At 39.2% G+C, this 19,173-nt stretch overlaps 1 protein-coding gene across 1 annotated transcript in view; it reads right to left on the bottom strand.

Moving 5' to 3' along the window:
• Positions 1-19,173, bottom strand: part of FBXL17 (F-box and leucine rich repeat protein 17) — a 533,662-nt gene that overhangs the window by 487,134 nt on the left and 27,355 nt on the right. Inside the window, exon 4 of the mRNA XM_002713874.5 lies at positions 2,552-2,683. Coding sequence (XP_002713920.4) covers positions 2,552-2,683 — 132 coding nt within the window. The remainder of the gene's footprint in view (positions 1-2,551; positions 2,684-19,173) is intronic.

Raw genomic sequence — 19,173 nt, forward strand, 5'->3', positions numbered from 1 at the left:
AGAGCCAGAAAAATTACTTCAATGACATCAAAATGTTTAAAGTCTGAACTAAAAAATACAAAAATAATTTCCTTAGGAATTAAGTATAGAGTATATGAATGCAACAAGAAACTTCAAAATATAAGCAGTTGATTTAATTGGCTAAAAATCTTTTTCATGTGCCAATAAAAATGTCTCTGTGTTTATTCAATAAGAAACTGAATATCAGTCAATATATAGTTACATCTAGAAACTGAATATTTGTCAATATTAGTATTAACAAATATCCCTATTAATTGAACAATAGAAAATTTTTAAGTTGGAATTCTCTTATCTTCAGTGGAAAGCAGAATCCAATATTAAATAACAAATATAATTGTGATATAGCATAAAAACAATTAGGTTTTCAGTGTCCTCTATGAGAGCTTGTACTGGAAATTTTGAGGACATTATGTAATTTAATCCTTTAAACCACTATCTGCAAAAAGACATGTAACAGTTGCCTAATTTACAAATAAAATTTAAAGAGCTTAAGTAACTTTCCCATTGTAAAAAGGCAAGTTAGTACCCTCTAGGAATCAATCTTCAGTCTCTGTGACCCAGAAGACGTCATCATCTACAAAATTATATGGTATCAAACATGATTATTACACTGATATTAAATGTCAAGAGGAATGTGAAATATTTTTACTAAATAGTTTAGGGGAAAAATATTCTATAATCTATCATAATAAAAGTAATTTTATTGTAACACACAGTGCTTCAATTTTTTCTAAGTAAAATATTTTTTTAAAAATTATTTATTTGAAAATTCGGAAAGAAAGATGCCATCTAGTGATACACTCTCCAAATGGCTACATGGTCAGGGCTGGACCAGGGAACAAGGAACTCACACCACTTGGCCTTAGGGTGGACCTGAGCCATGATTACTGCTTCCCAGTGCCTGCACTAGTGAGAAACTGGAGTTAGGAGCCAGAGTTAGGGATCGAATCCAAGTACTCAGATGTAGGATGTGGGCATCATAACTGGCATCTTTACCGTCCCTAGAATTGTTTTAAAAATATCATTATCGGGTCAGCAATGTGGCTCACTTGGTTAATCCTCCACCTGCAGCGCCGGCATCCCATATGGGCACCAGGTTCCAGTCCCGATTGCTCCTCTTCCAGTCCAGCTCCCTGCTGTGGCCCGGGAAGGCGGTGGAGGATGGCCCAAATGCTTGGGCCCCTGCACCATCATGGGAGACTGGGAAGAAGCACCTGGGTCCTGGCTTTAGATCAGTATAGCTCTGGCCATAGCGGCCATTTGGAGGGTGAGCCAATGGAGAGAAGACCTTTCTATCTCTCTCTAATTCTATCTGTCAAATAAATAAAAATAAATAAATAAATATTTAAAAAATAGCATTATCTTAGTGGAAGTACTGATGCTTCCAGAGAACTTTCCACTTATGTTCATATATGAGATATATTTATCAGATATTTATCAAATTTCATAAACTAACTCCAGGGCAATAAAAAAATCTCTACTTTCCAGGGGCTATTTAAAAAGCAAGTCTTCTTTATAAATATGCTGTACATTTAGGACCAACATTTCCAAGTACACTATTTTTCAACATTGAGAATGCCTATTTGAGCCTCCCTCATGACAATCTCTTCTATTAACATGTACAATGTATCCATTAAACCAAAATTAAATGGCTTTGGAATTTTATTCATGTATAAAAAAGGAATGAAACACTGATACATGCTACATTGATGAACCTTGAAAACGTAATGGGTCAAAGAAGCCAGAGCTACATATTATGTAATTCTACTTACATGAAATATCTAGAATACCCAAATCAACAGAAAGAAAATAGATTAGTAGCAGCCAGGGGCCGGAAGAAGGAAGGGGACAGTGATAGCCAATGGGCACATAGTTTCTTTAGGAGGTAACAAAAATACTTTAAAACTAGATATTGGGGATGACTGCACAACATTTTGAACATACTAAAACAAAGGAACCATGCATTTTTAAAGGTAAATTTCATGATTTATGAACACTTATCTCAATAAAAGAAAACTGAATGGCTTTAAATATATTAAGTACGTCAGTGACACATGTAGTTGCATGTGCTTAAAACACGAATCTATTTAACTGCAAAGATTATCTGCCCCTATTTATTCCATTTTTTACCATACTAAGTAAACTGCTCCATTTCACAAGTGTTCTTGAGCATCAGAAAATACTAATCATCTAGCAATATTATTCCGTGGGAAATCGGAATGAACTACAACCACAGACTTACGTTTGACAAATAAATCTTTTTTCCTAATTTTCCCAAGTTAATTCACTGTCAGAATTTAAAAATCACTTGATCACATGCAAATAAGGCATTTTAAAAAATACATACAAGTACCTATCCAGTTACATTACGAATTCATAAAACCATTGTTTGGAGAGGAGTTCTGGTTTTGAATAATTAGTATTTGCCTCTCAACTATCAAAAGAAAATAGGCAGAAGAAAATTTATCTACAAAGTTCAAGGAATTCAGAGGACAAAATAAGCAACACAAGGATGATAACAAGTACTTACTAATTTGTTCTCCTGCATGTATATTCTTTGCAATTTCAGACAGCCCTTAGCTATGACGATCATGCCTTCATCTGAGATCTTGTAACACTGGCCAAAATGAATATCTTTGAGTTCTCTGCATTTTGAGCCCAGCTGTAAACAAAAAGATTTGGCTGAATTCTCAGGAAATAACAAAGGCTACATATTTCTTGGGGGATTTTTATATAATTTTTTGAAAATAACCATACCAGCATTAAACAGTTATTTATAAAGTACTTTTAAAACAACACTGAGTGTAAACCATCCCATAACTAAATTGTTATTAAGACTTTTCACCTTCTCATCTACTTCCCTACTGTACTTACCTCATATGGCATGCTTACAAGGTACCTAGATTCCTTAACACTTGAAATTCACATCTTTACTTCTCTTAAGTCTTTTTTTTTTTTTTTTTTTTTTTTTTTTTTGACAGGCAGAGTGGACAGTGAGAGAGAGAGACAGAGAGAAAGGTCTTCCTTTGCCGTTGGTTCACCCTCCAATGGCCGCCGCGGCCGGTGCGCTGCGGCCGGCGCACCACGCTGATCCGATGGCAGGAGCCAGGAGCCAGGAGCCAGGTGCTTTTCCTGGTCTCCCATGGGGTGCAGGGCCCAAGCACCTGGGCCATCCTCCACTGCACTCCCGGGCCACAGCAGAGGGCTGGCCTGGAAGAGGGGCAACCGGGACAGAATCCGGCGCCCCGACCGGGACTAGAACCCGGTGTGCTGGCGCCGCTAGGCGGAGGATTAGCCTAGTGAGCCGCGGCGCCGGCCTCTTAAGTCTTAATAGTAAAAAAATATTAATAATAATCTAAAGAGATTCATTTGGTATATTTATAAAATTTGAATATTATAACACCATTAAAATTAGGAAAAACTGTTAAGTAAAAAAAGTATGTAGGTTTTTAAAGAAAAATCCAATTTTATAAAGAAATAATGCATACTTAAATGCACATATATACACAGAAGAAAAGAGACTGATTTCACACGAGGGTGGTAATAGTGGTTATTTCTGATTAGTAAATGGGTGAGATTTTCCTATCAATATTCTCTAATTTTTGAAAATATAATTACTTTCATAATGAAAAAAATACTTCCAAGTTTTGTTTCGAGTAAAGTAATGCTAGAATCAAAAAGATATTAATTCATTTCTCTTTCCATTTTATTCTAATTTTGTCTATATGATAACCAATTATATATTCCTCAACAAATATAAATAACCTTCATGAAGACAGAGATTTGCCTGTTTTGTTAAATAATGTATCTCTGATCCTGTGTCTTACACATAGTTGATACTTAATAACTATTTACTGAGTATTCAAACAAAAAGGGTGATTAGAATTCTGTGTTGTAAAGACGCCTCTTAAATAGCACAAACACAAGAAATCAAGATTGATCCTCAGATACCACCATGGTCCAATTAATTTTTTTAAAGATTTATTTATTTATTTATTTGAAAGTCAGAGTTACACAGAGAGAGGAGAGGCAGAGAGAAAGAGAGAGGTCTTCCATCGATGGTTCAATCCCCAACTGGCCGCAACAGCTGGAGCTGCACCAATCTGAAGCCAGGAGCCAGGAGCTTCTTGCAGGTCTCCCATACCGTTGTAGAGGCCCATGGACTTGGGCCATCTTCTACTGCTTTCCCAGGCCATAGCAGAGAACTGGATTGGAAGTGGATCAGCTGGGGGGTCTCGAATCAGCACCCATAAGGTATGCCGGCACTTCAGGCTAGGCCATTAACCTGCTGAGCCACAATACCAGCCCCTAGCCCCTTAAATTTAAGGTTTCTAAACTGAGTCCATGGAAAAAATTCAGGGATTTCAGAAAAGTGAACATGAAAAAATATTACATATTGATTTTCATAAATCTTCTAATCCAACTGTAACATTTCCTTCACTTAATATGAGCAAAATACCACTGATAGTTTAGCTGTACCTGTGACTTTGGAAATAATGCAAATCAAAGATAATTTCTTATCATAACACTATTGCTACAAATACCTAAAAATACCATTTTTTTCTTCAGCATCAGTATTCATCATGCTCATTAGAAAAACTACCCATCCTTATTTAGTTCATTACAAGAAACACATATATTTCGAGAATAAACATACAATGGCAGGGGCCGGTGCTGTGGCACAGTAGGCTAATCCTCCGCCTATGGCGCCGGCATCCCATATGGGTGCTGGTTCTAGTCCCAGTTGCTCCTCTTCCAATCCAGCTCGCTGCTGTGGCTTGGGAAAGCAGTAGAAGATGGCCCAAGTGCTTGGGTCCCTGCACCCGCATGGGAGACCAGGAAGAAGCACCTGGGTCCTGGCTTTGGATCGGCACAACTCTGGCTGTTGCAGCCATTTGGGGAGTGAACCAATGGAAGAAACACCTTTATGTCTCTCCCTCTGTCTGTAACTCTACCTCTCAAATAAATAAATAAAATCTAAAAAAAAAAAAAATTATAATAGCTCTTGACTTAGATGTGAGAAAGCTGAATCCAAAAGCCAATATTGGGCACAAAGCAGAGTACACCTCAGAACTTTCAAGAGGCCCATATATGTCTGGCAGTGAGGGTGAGAGTGAGAGTGAGGCTAAGAACAGATTCTTGAACATCTGCTTAAGAAGTAATTAAGCCTTCAGATTACCACCACTCCACACCCATACCCCACACTGCCATTACTGTGAAGCCTGACCCCCTTTACCACAACATCAACAGACTGGAGATCTCCAGGGAAGTAAAAGATGGGGTTTATGAACTGAAGTATACTATACATAGCTGAAGAAAGCACATTTAGAAAATGCAGGGACTGTGTGAAAGTTTATACAGTGAAAATTGAAAAAAATCAAATACATAATTCTATTAAATTCTCTAGGATGAAAAAAAGTGTGAACATTCAGACTGTAAAGGTTTATCCACATGCCCAACAAAGATGACAAAAATAGACTCATGACAATGATAAATTTCAGACTTCCAGAAAAAAATAATTTTACACAAAGAACCAGGATAGAAATGCATCAAACTTCTTATAAACACTAAAAAAATGCCGGCACCGGGGCTCACTAGGCTAATCCTTCGCCTGCGGTGCTGGCACCCCAGGTTCTAGTCCTGGTCGGGGCACCGGGTTCTAGTCCCGGTTGCTCCTCTTCCAGGCCAGCTCTCTGCTGTGGCCCGGGAGGGCAGTGGAGGATGGCCCAAGTGCTTGGGCCCTGCACCCGCATGGGAGACCAGGAAGAAGCACCTGGTTCCTGGCTTCGGATCGGCGCAGCGCCGGCCGCAGTGGCCATATGGGGGTGAACCAACGGAAGAAAGACCTTTCTGTCTCTCTAACTCTGCCTGTCAAAAAAAAAAAAAAAAAACTGCAGAGTGATGTCATCAAACTCTGAAGCAAAGTTATTTCTAACCTAAAATTTTGTACTCACAATTGAGGTCGTAAACTGTTAGGACAGAATTGGGGATATTTTCAGAAGTGAAAGTCCTGAAGCAGATTCATCCCAAGCAGCTGGCGCTGTGGCGCAGTGAGTTAAAGCCCCAGCCTGCAGAGCTGGCATCCCATATGGGCAGCAGGTTCTAGTCCCAGCTGCTCCTCTTCAATCCAGCTCTCTGCTGTGGCCTGGGAGGGCAGTGGAGGATGGCCGGGGTCCTTGGGCCCCTGCACCTGCATGGGAGCCCTGGTGGAAGAAGCTCCTGGCTCCTGGCTTCGGATCGGCTCAGCTCAGCTCTGGCCATTGCAGTCATTTGGGGAGTAAACCAGCGGAATGGAAGACCTCTCTCTCTCTCTTTGCTTCTCCTTCTCTCTCTTTGTAACTCTTTCAAATAAATAAATACAATAATTCTAAAAAAAAAAAAAATTTACATCCCATACATTTTTTAACAGGACATCTCTGGAATCTGTGCTTTAGTAAACATGAGAATACACGAAGAGAAAGACGACACCACACCTGGGTAATGGATCTAACCCAAAAGAAAGACGAAGAAAACTGTAGGAATAAGAGTGACAGTAAGATACTAAGATGACCAGTAACACAACACCATTTAAAACCAAGAAGTCCAGACTACAGCCTTCAGAACATCACAGGCAAATATACTGCATGATGATAAATTTGATTTTTAACACATAGAAATACTAATGCAACTAAGGAAAATCAGTGAGCTCTACTACTGTTAAGATATATAAAAACTAAGCAACTACAGAGGAAAAAAATACTACTTACGGTGAAAATGAACTATTGTAGAGAATAAAAAATGGAGATAAATGATTGTAAAATGTGAAGGGTGAATATTTACTTTTTAAAAACTACAACAGAATTATATTGGAAGGATGAGAGGAAGAGAAGTATAAGTGAACTAAATCTTTTTGTTCCATATCAAGGAGACAGCAAAAAACAAATAAATAAATACAAACATATTACAGGGCAATGTTTTCTCTTTCTGGAAGAAATTCATTGGCCAAATTGGTCTCTCTACTAATTAGTTTGCATTTGATAAAATGCACATGTTCAGCACATCTCTAGAATTCTCTTGGGAACAAACTGCCTACAGAGAACAAGTAATCTTCGATTCATTTGAGTCCACTCTGCCAGTCTGGTCTAGCCAACAACTGAGAAATCAGTTGGTCAAACCCAAGTCAAGTTAATAAGGCAGTCTGGCTCTACTCGTAAGCAGCATTCTTCACCTTAGATTTTTCTGAGTAAAATAGGTGATTGTTTTCACTCCAGTATTATTTCTTTGTTTTATTTCTCAATCTGATAATATCCTAGAAAGCAAATAGTAGGCCCCTTGAGACTTTAACATTTAGTGCATCAACCAGAACATTGAGAAATATAAAAATATAATGGAGTGACTGAAGTTTTTGACAGCATCTTAAACATGCTTTATTTATTTTAAATGTTTTTGTTTATATAAGAGGAACAAATTTAATGTATTTCACATTTGCAGTTTTAAGAGAATGATGATACTTCCCACTCTACTCTCCCTTTCTAGTTTCCACCCTCCCTCCTCCTTTTTCTTTTCATTTGTACAATGGCATATTTTCAATTTACTTTATAGTCACAAGCTTAACCCTTCACTAAATAAAGAATTCAACAAGGACTAAGCAAAAAAACCACTGTTTCTCAAGTGTACAAATAAGGGCTAGAAACAATAATCAAATCTCAAAATTCTGCTCAGATACATTACATTTTTGGGGGTCTCTATATAAGTTACCATAAATCAGGGAAAACATATGCTATTTGTCTTGTTGGGACTGGTTTATTTCACTAAGAACAATGGTCTCCAATTGCATCCACTTTGTTGTAAAAGACATGATTTCACTCTTTGCTATAGCTGAATAGTATTCCATTGTGTATATACACCACATTCTCCTTATCCAGTAATCAGCGGATAGACACCTGGGTTGAGTCCACATCTAGCTATTCTGAGTTGGCTTGCTATAAACATGGGGGTACAAAAAACTCTTTTATATGCTGACTTATTTCCTTTCAGTAAATTCTCAGTAGAGATCTACCCTGGGTCACAGGGTAGATCTATTTCCACATTTCTGAGGCCTCTCCATACTGTCTTCCACAATGGCTGTACTAGTTTACATTCCTACCAACAGTGTACTAGAGTACCTCTTCCCCCACATCCTCATCAACATTTGTTATTTCTTGATTTTTAACTGGGGTGAGGTGAAACTGCTTTGTGGTTTTTATCTGCATTTCTCTGATGGCTAGTGATCCTAACCATCCTTCCATGAGTCTGTTGGCCATTTGTAATTTATCCTTCAAAAAATGCCTGTTAATATCCTTAGCCCACTTCTTAACTGGGTTGTTTGTTTTGTTGTTGATGAGTTTCTTAAGCTCTTTGTATTTCCTGGGTATTAATCCCTTATCAGATGTATAGATTACAAATATTTCTTCCCATTCTGTCAATTGCCTCTTCACTTTGTTGAGTGTTTCCTTTGCTGTGCATAAGTTTCTAGGCTTGATGTAATCCCATTTGTCTATTTTTGCCTTTATTGCCTGTGATTCTGGGGTCTTACCCAAGAAGTCTTTGCCTATGCCAAGGTCGTACAGAGCTTCCCCTGTGTTCTCTGATCTTAGATTTTTGATGGATTCAGGTCTTAGATTTATATCCCTGATCCACTGTGAGTTGATTTCTGTATAGGATATAAGGAAGGGGTCTTATTTCATGTTTCTGCATGCATAGCTCCAATTTTCCCAACATAATATTTGTTGAAGAGACTGTCCTTTCTCCAGGGAGTGGTTTTAGCTAGTTTGTCAAAGATTTGTTGGTTATAGATGTGTGGATAAATTTCTGAGATCTCTATAAAGTTTTCCATTGGTCCACATGTCTTGTTTTGTGTGAGTACCAGGCTGTTTTGAAGATAACTGTGTTGTAAAAAGTCTTGAATAGACAAATTGGTAGAATTTCAGGTTAAAACATGTAAATCTCACTGCTATAGACTAGCAAAGAGATTTAAACACAATGTTTTTACACTGATAAGTAGCACTGGTGGCTTTATCTACAAGGAAATGACTTTCAGAGTCAGAGGCCATGAAGATAACCATACAAAGATAAGGACCATGCATTTGGCCTTTGCAGACATTTTCAGCACGTGTAAATGTTATGGTCAAGTCTGAGAGCTAATTTGGGGGAAGAGTACCTGAAGGGACAAGATATTATGACTTACTACTATGGAAAATAATTGTCATTTAATCTCAGCGCAACAAATAATATTCTATTTTAAACTGTCACTGAATACACAAGTTACACAAATTATAGCCATGTTCTATCAGCACTAATCACCAAGACAACATCCATCAATGTCCTAAATTTCAGACATTTGAAGTAAAACATATCTAACAAGTTTCCCAATTTTGCTGATATTTTTCAAATCTCTCAATATAACCATTTGTCATGACCCACCTGAAAAAAAAACATTCAGAGGGCATCAACAAAGCTCCCTGAGGGTATACCTCTTGTCATACCTAGAATTTGGCACAATTAGTCCTCTACCTAAAAGCCACAGAAGCAGCACAGAACTGTGGGAAAGTAAAATATCCCATTCTCCATTGGCATATTTCAACTTGGCTATTCAGAGAAACCTGCAGACACAGGAATGGTTTTCAAAAGTTGGTCTTCCATATAAATTAGTAAAAGAAGAGTGGATACAGCCACAGGCCTTTGTATCTGATATCTACCCCTCTCCCAGGATCCTACCATGGGAAAACATTGGGAGTGCAACACCTGGTCCAGACTGATTTCTACAAGCTGCTGTTGATATGGTTAGGTAGGTAGGTAGCTAGGTAGGAAGAAACAAGGAGCTGAGAGACTACCAGCAAGAGTAGTGAGGCCCTGAACCGCCTAAAACTGCACTCCCTTCCTGGCTGATCCAACATGGATGCAGTCTCAGTGTTCCCATTCCCCATCATGCACTTGAGCCTCACTTCTCATGCAGGAGACACTGTGATGACCATGTGTATGGGGACACTACCACACCTTCCTAGAGGTCACCACATGCTGAAATCCTGCTAGAACTCCATACTCTTTGTATACTGAACTAGGGTATCATCCCTCTATACTATAAAGTGACCACTCTATCTTTGAGAGGGAAACAATTGTCCTTGCTTTCTCATGGAAAGAGGTTACCCACATTCACATCTGAATGTGTACTTATTTCTTTAAGTGTATCTTCCCTTCCTGCACTTCTGTGTCTCTGCCTTGAATTCTTTTCTATGTGGGTGACAAGAACTTGCAATAAAGCCTGCCAGGGACCCCATTTCTCACAACACTGTTACCTGGGAGGCCTCATTTACATAACAAGACAACCCTTGCTTGCTGTGCACATCTCCTCCAATATTCCACAGCCCACAAACACTTCTTTCCACCTAGGAACTCAAGTACCTGTATCCTTTAATAAAGCTCCCTATGTAAGGAGCATCAATCTTACCCCTACTGTCTGTTTATTTTTTCATCTACTTGAAAGATAGAGAGAGAAACAGAGTGGGGAAGAGAGATCTTCTATCTGCTGGTTCACTCCCCATATGCCTACAAACAGCCGGGATGGGGTCAGACTTATGTCTGTAGCCAGGAACTCCATCCAGGTCTACCACATGGATGGCAAGAGCCTTGTACCCCTGTGTCGTAAGCACATAATAAAACTTGCAGGGGCCAGTGCTGTGGCACAGTGGGTAAAGCCATGGCCTGCAGTGCCAGCATCCCATATGGGTGCCAGTTTGATTCCCAGCTGCTCCACTTCCCATCCAGATCTCTGCTATGGCCTGGGAAAGCAGTAGAGGATGGCCCAACCCCTTGGGCCCCTGCACCTGTATGGAAGACCTAGAAGATACTTATGACTCCTGGCTTCGGACTGGCACAGCTCCAGCCATTGCAGACAACCGGCAGATGGAAGAGCTCTTTCTCTCTGTCTCTCCTTCTTTCTGTTTGTAACTCTGACTTTCAAATAAATAAATCTTTAAAAAAAAAAAAACTTGTATGTCCTTTTTCTTGTTACCTGTATATTGTCAGTTTATTTCATAGATTCAAACCTTCAGAGGGGAAATGAGAAAATTTGAACCTTCCTTAACTCAACTATTTTAAATACAAAGAATTCTCCATCTAGCAAGAACATGCTAGACTTGGAGATAGGAGCTCTGAACTAGTAAAATGGAGAGATTTTGGTATGAGCCCTGGCATGTAGAATTCAAAAAGGTAATAACACGGAGTAAGAACTCTGGTTAAGAGTTAAGGCCTATTCTAGACAACCTAAGTTAGCAGATTTTGGAAACACCTTGGGTTTCTGACAGATCCACAGTAATAAAGTATAAAACTGAGACTAAAAAGGATACAGCAGTATGTGTTATGGAATATAAATTTTTAGAAGTCGCCACTCTGTTCTAAAATATAAAAATCTGAACGTATCATAAAACCAACAACCCTTCAACAAAAAGAATAGAGGGTAAACCACTGGCCCCAACTGGAGAGAGCCACAGAACCACAATTCACTCAAAGAGAAACCTAGTGGCAGAAACAGAGCCAAGGCTTGGATTTTTAAAAACTGAAGTGTATTTGAAAACTGCTAGGGGGACTAGCATTGTGGTATTGCAGGTAAAGCCACTGCCTGCAAGGATGGCATCTCCTAAGGACACCAGTTCCTGTCACAGCTGCTCCACTTCTGATTCAGTTCCCTGCTAATGGACTGGGAAAAGCAGCAGAGGATGACTGGCTCAAGTGCTTGGGCCCCTGCCACCCACATGGGAGACCCGGATGACGATCCTGGCTCCTGCCTTCAAGCTGACCCAGCCAGGGCCGTTGCACTCATCTAGGGAGTGAACCAATGGATTGAAGATCTCTCTCCTTCTCTCCTTCTCTGTGTAACTCTGATTTTCAAATAAGTAAATAAATATTTTAAAAGAGAAATAGGAAAAAAAAATGAAAAATTCTAGAAGCTTAGTATGGTCAAGTCTGAGAGTTAACAATTCACAAGAGACCAAATTACTGGGGGAGTCTCCATTCTATTATGTTTTATCTACCAGAGCTCTACAAGGTCCTAACAGAAAGTTCAGAAGAAAAATTACCTGAAGCACTTGGCAGTGTGGAAAGTAACCATTTGGAAATATACCAGAGCAGTCTGTTTTTAACAAGGTTTGCCCTCAGAAGGATCTATTTTACCAAAGCCTAACCTCCTGGGGTTTTGTCAGTCTAACTTTCCTAAGAGAAGGGATACACCCAATTCCAGCCCCCTGCCAACTACCCTTCCTCATTTATAGGGAAGAAAAAACGAGAAACACTGGGGAAGTTAGCAGTCCAGGGACACACAGACTCATTAAAAGACTGAAACCAGGCCGGCGCCATGGCTCACTAGGCTAATCCTCTGCCTTGAGGCGCCGGCACACCAGGTTCTAGTCCTGGTCGGGGCGCCGGATTCTGTCCCGGTTGCCCCTCTTCCAGGCCAGCTCTCTGCTGTGACCAGGGAAGGCAGTGGAGGATGGCCCAAGTGCTTGGGCCCTGCACCCCATGGGAGACCAGGAGAAGCACCTGGCTCCTGCCATCGGATCAGCGCGGTGTGCCAGCCGCAGCGCGCCAGCCGCGGTGGCCATTGGAGGGTGAACCAATAGCAAAGGAAGACCTTTCTCTCTGTCTCTCTCTCTCTCACTGTCCACTCTGCCTGTCAAAAAAAAAAAAAAAACACAACAACAAAAAAAAGACTGAAACCTAATCACAGTATTAATACAATGCTTCTCTCCACCCACACCTTTTACTATCACATTATTAAGAACCACTTACTAAAGTTCTATTATAAGTACTCAGTGCCCACCTTTGAAGGAAAAATTACAAGACACGCTAAAAGGCTAAAAACATGGTTTAAAGACACTAAAGTAGCATCAGCTTTTTTAGAGTCAGATATGGCAAGAATGTTGGAATTATAGAAGGAATTTTTAAAACTATGATTAATATGCTAAGAGTTTTAATTGAAAGAGTAGACAACATGCAAGAACAAATGGATATTGTCAACAAAGAGATGGAAATCCTAAAAATGAATAAAAAATGTTAGAAATAAAACATTTCTAACAGGAATAAAAGAATAAAGACAGGAATGAAGAATGCCTTAGATGAATTTATTAAAAGACTGGACACTGCTGAATAAAGTCTCTGAGTTTCAGGACTGATAACAGAAACTCCCAAAACTGAAAGGCAAAGAGAAAAGAGACTGAGAAGAAAACAGAACATCCAGGAATAAAGGGATAACTAACGAAAGGCATAATATAGAAGAAAAAAGGAGTATCAGAAGAAAGCAAGCAACAGAGGAATATCTGAAACACTCGTGACTGAGAATCTCCCCAAATTGTCAGACACCAAACTACAGATCCAAGAAGCTCAGAGAACACTACTCAAGATATTGACAAAAAAATTTACCTGGGCATATCATTTTCAAACCAAAGAAAATGAAGACTCAAAAAAATTGAAAAAAAAAAAAAAGATAACAATACCTTTCCTATAGAGAAGCAACATAAAAATTATATCAGACTTCTCAGATTACATGCAAGCCAAAACAGAGTGAAACATTTAAAGTTTTGAGGAGATAAAAACACCACCCTAGACTTCTAGAACGTGTAAAATTTTCTTTCAGAAGTGTATGAGGAATAAAGACTTCTCCGACAAACAAAAATGGAAGAAATTTGTTGCCAGTAGACCTGCCTTACAAGAAATAAGAAAAGAAGCTTTGCAGAAATAAGCAAAATGATACAGGTCAGAAACTTGGATCTACTTAAAAAAAGAACAAACCGTGAAGAAAGAATAATGAAGGTAAAATAAGAAATTCTACATTTCTTAAGTGAGGTAACAATAACAGACTGTGCAAAGTAAGAGCAATAAATAATATAGCTTAAGCCGGCGCCGTGGCTCAATAGGCTAATCCTCCACCTTGCGGCGCCGGCACACCGGGTTCTAGTCCCGGTTGGGGCGCCGGATTCTGTCCCGGTTGCCCCTCTTCCAGGCCAGCTCTCTGCTATGGCCAGGGAGTGCAGTGGAGGATGGCCCAGGTGCTTGGGCCCTGCACCCCATGGGAGACCAGGAAAAGCACCTGGATCCTGGCTCCTGCCAGGATCAGCGCGGTGCGCCGGCTGCAGCGGCGGCCATTGGAGGGTGAACCAGCGGCAAAGGAAGACCTTTCTCTCTGTCTCTCTCTCTCACTGTCCACTCTGCCTGTCAAAAAAAAAATAAATAAATAAATAAATAAATAATATAGCTTATCATGTACACCTGTGCATATACATGTACGTAAGTGAAATGAATGACAGCACCAATACTAGGAACAGGAGGGCTGGGACCTATGTGTATTTGCAGCAGGTGAAGCCACCACCTGCAATGCCAGCACCCCATATTGGAATGCCAGTTAAAGTTCCTGCTGCCCTACTTCTGACCCAGCTCCCAGCTAATGTGCCTGGGGGCTTACATCCCTCTCATCCACTTAGGAGAAACAGATGAAGCTCCTGTTTCTTGGCTTCAACCTGGCCCATCTCTGGCCATTGTAGCCATTTGGGAAGTAAAAAAGCAGATGGAAGATCTATCTCTATCTCCCTCTGATTTTCCCTTTCTCTATCACCCTCCTTTCAAATTAATAAAATCTTTTTTTAAGGGGATAGGAGGGGGAAATTAGGAGTATTTTCACAAAAACTCACATGACCCTATGGTAGTGAAGCAACGTGCTATTACTTGAAAGTGGATTTGATTAATTCAAAATGTCCTGCAAATTCTAGGGTAACCATTTTAAAACATAAAAAAAAAGTATCTAAGACATGTTAAGGAAGAAGAGAAAATGAAATAATTTAAAACACATAATTAAAACTACAAAAAGGAGAGAAAGTATGAAAGACAGAAATATAAGCAAGAACAAAAAACAAATAGAAAATATGAGATATAATCTAATTAGAGTTAACCAGAGTTTAGAGGAGAGTATGAAATGAACAGGCAGAGCACAGAGGATTTTTAGGACTGTTAAAAACTCTGTACGACACTGTAGTGATAGATATATGGTATATACATATATATATATTAATATCAACATAAATCTTCTAAACCTGAAGAATACAGAACAAAGAGTAAACCCTAAAATAATCTATGAACTTTGAGAATAACAAGGTATAAATGAAGACTTACCAATATCAAAAACGTATCAAGACGGTGGGGGATGTTGACTATGGAAGAGGTTACACAAAGATTATATAGGAAATTTCTGTATCTTCCTCTCAATTTTGTTATGAACCCATAGGTGCTCTTTAGGGCACAGCAAGTTAAAGCTCTGGCCTGAAGCGCTGGCATCCCATCTGGGCGCCGGCTCTAGTCCCGGCTGCTCCTCTTCTGATCCGGCTCTCTGCTATGGCCTGGGAAAGCAGTATAAGATGGCCAAGTCCTAGGGCCCCTGCACCCATGTGGAAGACCCTGAAGAAGCTCCTGGCTCCTGGCTTCGGATCAGCGTAGCTCTGGCCATTGTGGCTATCTGGGGAGTGAACCAGCAGATGGAAGACATCTCTCTCTGTCTCTACCTCTCTAACTCTTTCAAATAAATAAAAATAAATCTTTAAAACTAAATAAAATAAAATGTAGTCTTTAAAAAAGGAAGTCAATGGAACACTCACAAAACATATACAAAATTTCAACTCCAAATGACTTGAATAGGCACTAAAACTGTAACTTAAGACAGAGAACTAAAATGAGCGAGAAAGGAAGAACTTAAAGACAATCCTTCAGAATTGTTAAAGCAAAAGTAAAATTACCATTATTAACTAAAAAGAAAACCTGGAAATAATCACTTCAAATATGGCAGACTTCAGTGAAAGTTAGGAAAGAGAAAGACACAAATAATTATAAAGGAGAAAATAGTCCAAGAAGACAAAGTAATTCTTAATGTGATGCACCTGACAACAGACTAGCGGAACATGTAAACCAAAATGGAGAAAACGGCAAAGGAAAATAAAACCAAAAATGAATCCTCTAGGCCAGGGGCTAGCACCGTGATGCAGAGGGTTAAGCCTCCAATTGTGACACTAGCACAGGTTCAAGTCCCCCTGCTCCAAATATAATCCAAGTCCCTGCTAATGCTCCAGGGAAAGCATAGGTAAATGGCCCAAGTACTTGGGGCCTGCCACACATACGGGAGACCTGGACAGAATGCCGGGTTCCTGGCTTCAGCCTGGACCAACCGTGGCTGTTGCAGCTATTTGGGGAGTCAACCAGCAGATGGAAGATTTTTCTCCCTGTCTCTCCCATTTTCTGTCACTGCCTTTCAAAAAAATAAAATAAATTTTAAAAAACCACCTTTACAAAAAATAAATCTTTTATTATAGTTGGAGACTTTAATATCCTATCAGAAATGGAGAGATCTCACAGGCAGAAAATCAGTAAGAATACAGTTGAACTTAAAATCACATTAATCAAGTGGATATCACAGTCATCTATTGATTATATCACATTCCACAACAGCATAATACACATTCTTCTCAAACTGATCTGGAACACTCACCAAGATAAACTACATTCTGGGTCATAAAACACACCTTCCCAAATGTCAAAGAACAGAAATTATACAATGTCTGCTCTCAAACCAAAACAGAATGAAACTAGAAATAGTAACAGCAAGATCACTGGAAAAATCCCAAAATATTTGGAGATTAAACAACACACATCTAACTAACACATGGGTCAAAGATGAAACCTAAAGACAAATTTTAAAATAGTTTGAATGAAATGAAAATATATAACATAAAAATTTATGGGATGCAGCACTACTTAAGAGGGTAATTTTGAATGTAATACTAAATGTGATTCTTTGGATGCCATTCATTTCTGAGTTTTTCATTGCTACTGCTCAGAAATACAATTTGTTTTCACAGGTTGATTTTATATCCTGGGACTCAGCTGAAATAGCTTATTAATTCAGTTTTTGTGGATTTTGGAGGTTTTCCTTTACATGAAAGAATATCATCTGCAAATAGAGATCGTTTTACTTATTGCTTTCCAATTTGGAAATATTTTACTTCTTTTCTTGCCAAATGGCTCTTGTTAAAACTTCCAGTACAATGTAGAACAGAAGGACCAAAAGCAAGCAATTTTGTCTTGTTCCTAATCTTAGAGGGAAAGATTTCCACCTTTCCCCACTGAATATGTCAAGTATGGTTTGTCACATATGGTCTTTATTATGCTGAAGTAATATTACCCTATTCCTAGCCTGTTGGTTATATTTCCTTATTATGAAATCATGCAGGATTTCATTTTGTTAATGTGGCAAATTACACTGAGTGATTTTTATATTCTGAACCACCCTTGTATTCCTGACAAAAATCACACCTGGTGATGGTATTTAATCCTTTCACTATGCTACTGAATTCAGTTTGCTACATTTTGTTGGAGACTTTTGTCCACTCATTAAAAAAGTATTAAATTTCTCTATATTTGTATACTTTCCAGTTGTCTTTGTTATCAATTTATAAACTCACTTTAAAGTAAGATATTCTGCATGATTTTATTTTTTCTAATTTATTAAAACTAGCTCTGTGATCAAACCTGTGGTCTGTTCATGAGAATGTTCCACGTGCACCTGTGAAAAACATATTCTTCTGCTGTTGTCTATTGTATATGTTGGTGTGATATAATTGGTTCACAGCACTGTTCAAGCTCTCTCTTTATTGATCAACTATCTGGCTGTTCTATCCTCACTGGAAGTGAATTTTCAAGTCTCCAACTATTAATGTACTATTTAATTCTCCCTACAAGTCTTTCAATTTTTGCTACATATATTTATTAGGCATCTTTTTCTTAAGTGCATATATGATTAAAGTTGTATTTTCAAGGTAGACTGAACTTTTTGCCAACACATAATGACTCTGTCTTTTGCAACTCCTTTGGACTTAAAATCTATTTTGTCTAGTAATAAAATAAGCACATTAGCTCTCCTTTGGTTACTACTGGTATGGAATATTTTTTGTTATCCCTGCATATTCAACCTCTATGAGGCTACCTTTACTAGCATTCTTTTATTCTTATATGGCTTTGAGTTACTATCTAGTGTCTTTTTATTTCAGCCTGAAGTACTTTCTTCAGTATTTCAGGTTGGACAAGCTTCATACTTATAAAAATCCCTTAGCTTTTGCTTTTCTGGGACTTTTTTTTTTTTTTTTTAAAGAATGATTTATTTGAAAGGCAGAGTTACAGAGAGAGGGAGGAGAGACAGAGCAACAGAGAATTCTTCCATCCACTGGTTCACTCCCCAAATGGCCGGAGATGCGTCAGACAAAAGCCAGGAGCCAGGAGCTTCTTCCAGGTCTCCCTCTTTAGCACAGGAACCTAGGAACTTCGATCATCTTCTGCTGCTTTCCCAGGCACATTAACAAGGAGCAGGATGGAAACTGGAGCAGCCAGGACTCGAATCAGCACCCTTATGGGATGCTGGCACTACAGGCAGTGGCTTTACCTGCTACATCACAACACCATCCCTATCAGGGACCACAACATGGCCTCCTGAATTCTGTTAAAGTCCTAGATTTCAGAGACCACTGCATGGCCTGAATTAAGATGGAAGGCATGCCTGGCCAGACTGCAAAGGTGACTGGTCAAGGTAAGTTAATGGCAAAGGTCATTTGACAAGATGCTGAAGCAGTTAAGGAAATGCTGTGGAACAGGTAAACAGCAAATGGGACGGTCGCCCCAGTTAATAATTAGTTCTCCTCAAGACCCCTCCACATTGTGATTGTTCTCTTAATCTTAGCTTCCAAGCAAACAAGTCCTTCCTATAAACAGCAAAACTCCCCATTGTTTCTTGTTTCACTGTTTAAACTCCCTCATCATGAAATCCTGTTCTCGCAAAACTGCACATTGATTAACCGATCACGTCACCATTGATAATAAATGCTTGGAGTAAACAGACATCTGGGCCTCTGCTCCCGCCTCCACCTTTGGCAGTAGACAGAGTGTACCCTGGTTTCCCCACATTAAAATCTTTAACCCGAGTCTGTTTCCTTAATCTCTATGAGCCGTCCCTCTTTCTGGTTAACCTGACACCCTGCCGCACTGGACTCAGCACAGCCCCATATGGGAATATCTTAATATCTCTCAATTCTGGAATAACAGTCTTGAGATGAA

This window comes from Oryctolagus cuniculus, chromosome 14 (assembly GCF_964237555.1).
Source record: "Oryctolagus cuniculus chromosome 14, mOryCun1.1, whole genome shotgun sequence".
NCBI classification, from domain to species: Eukaryota; Metazoa; Chordata; class Mammalia; order Lagomorpha; family Leporidae; genus Oryctolagus; species Oryctolagus cuniculus.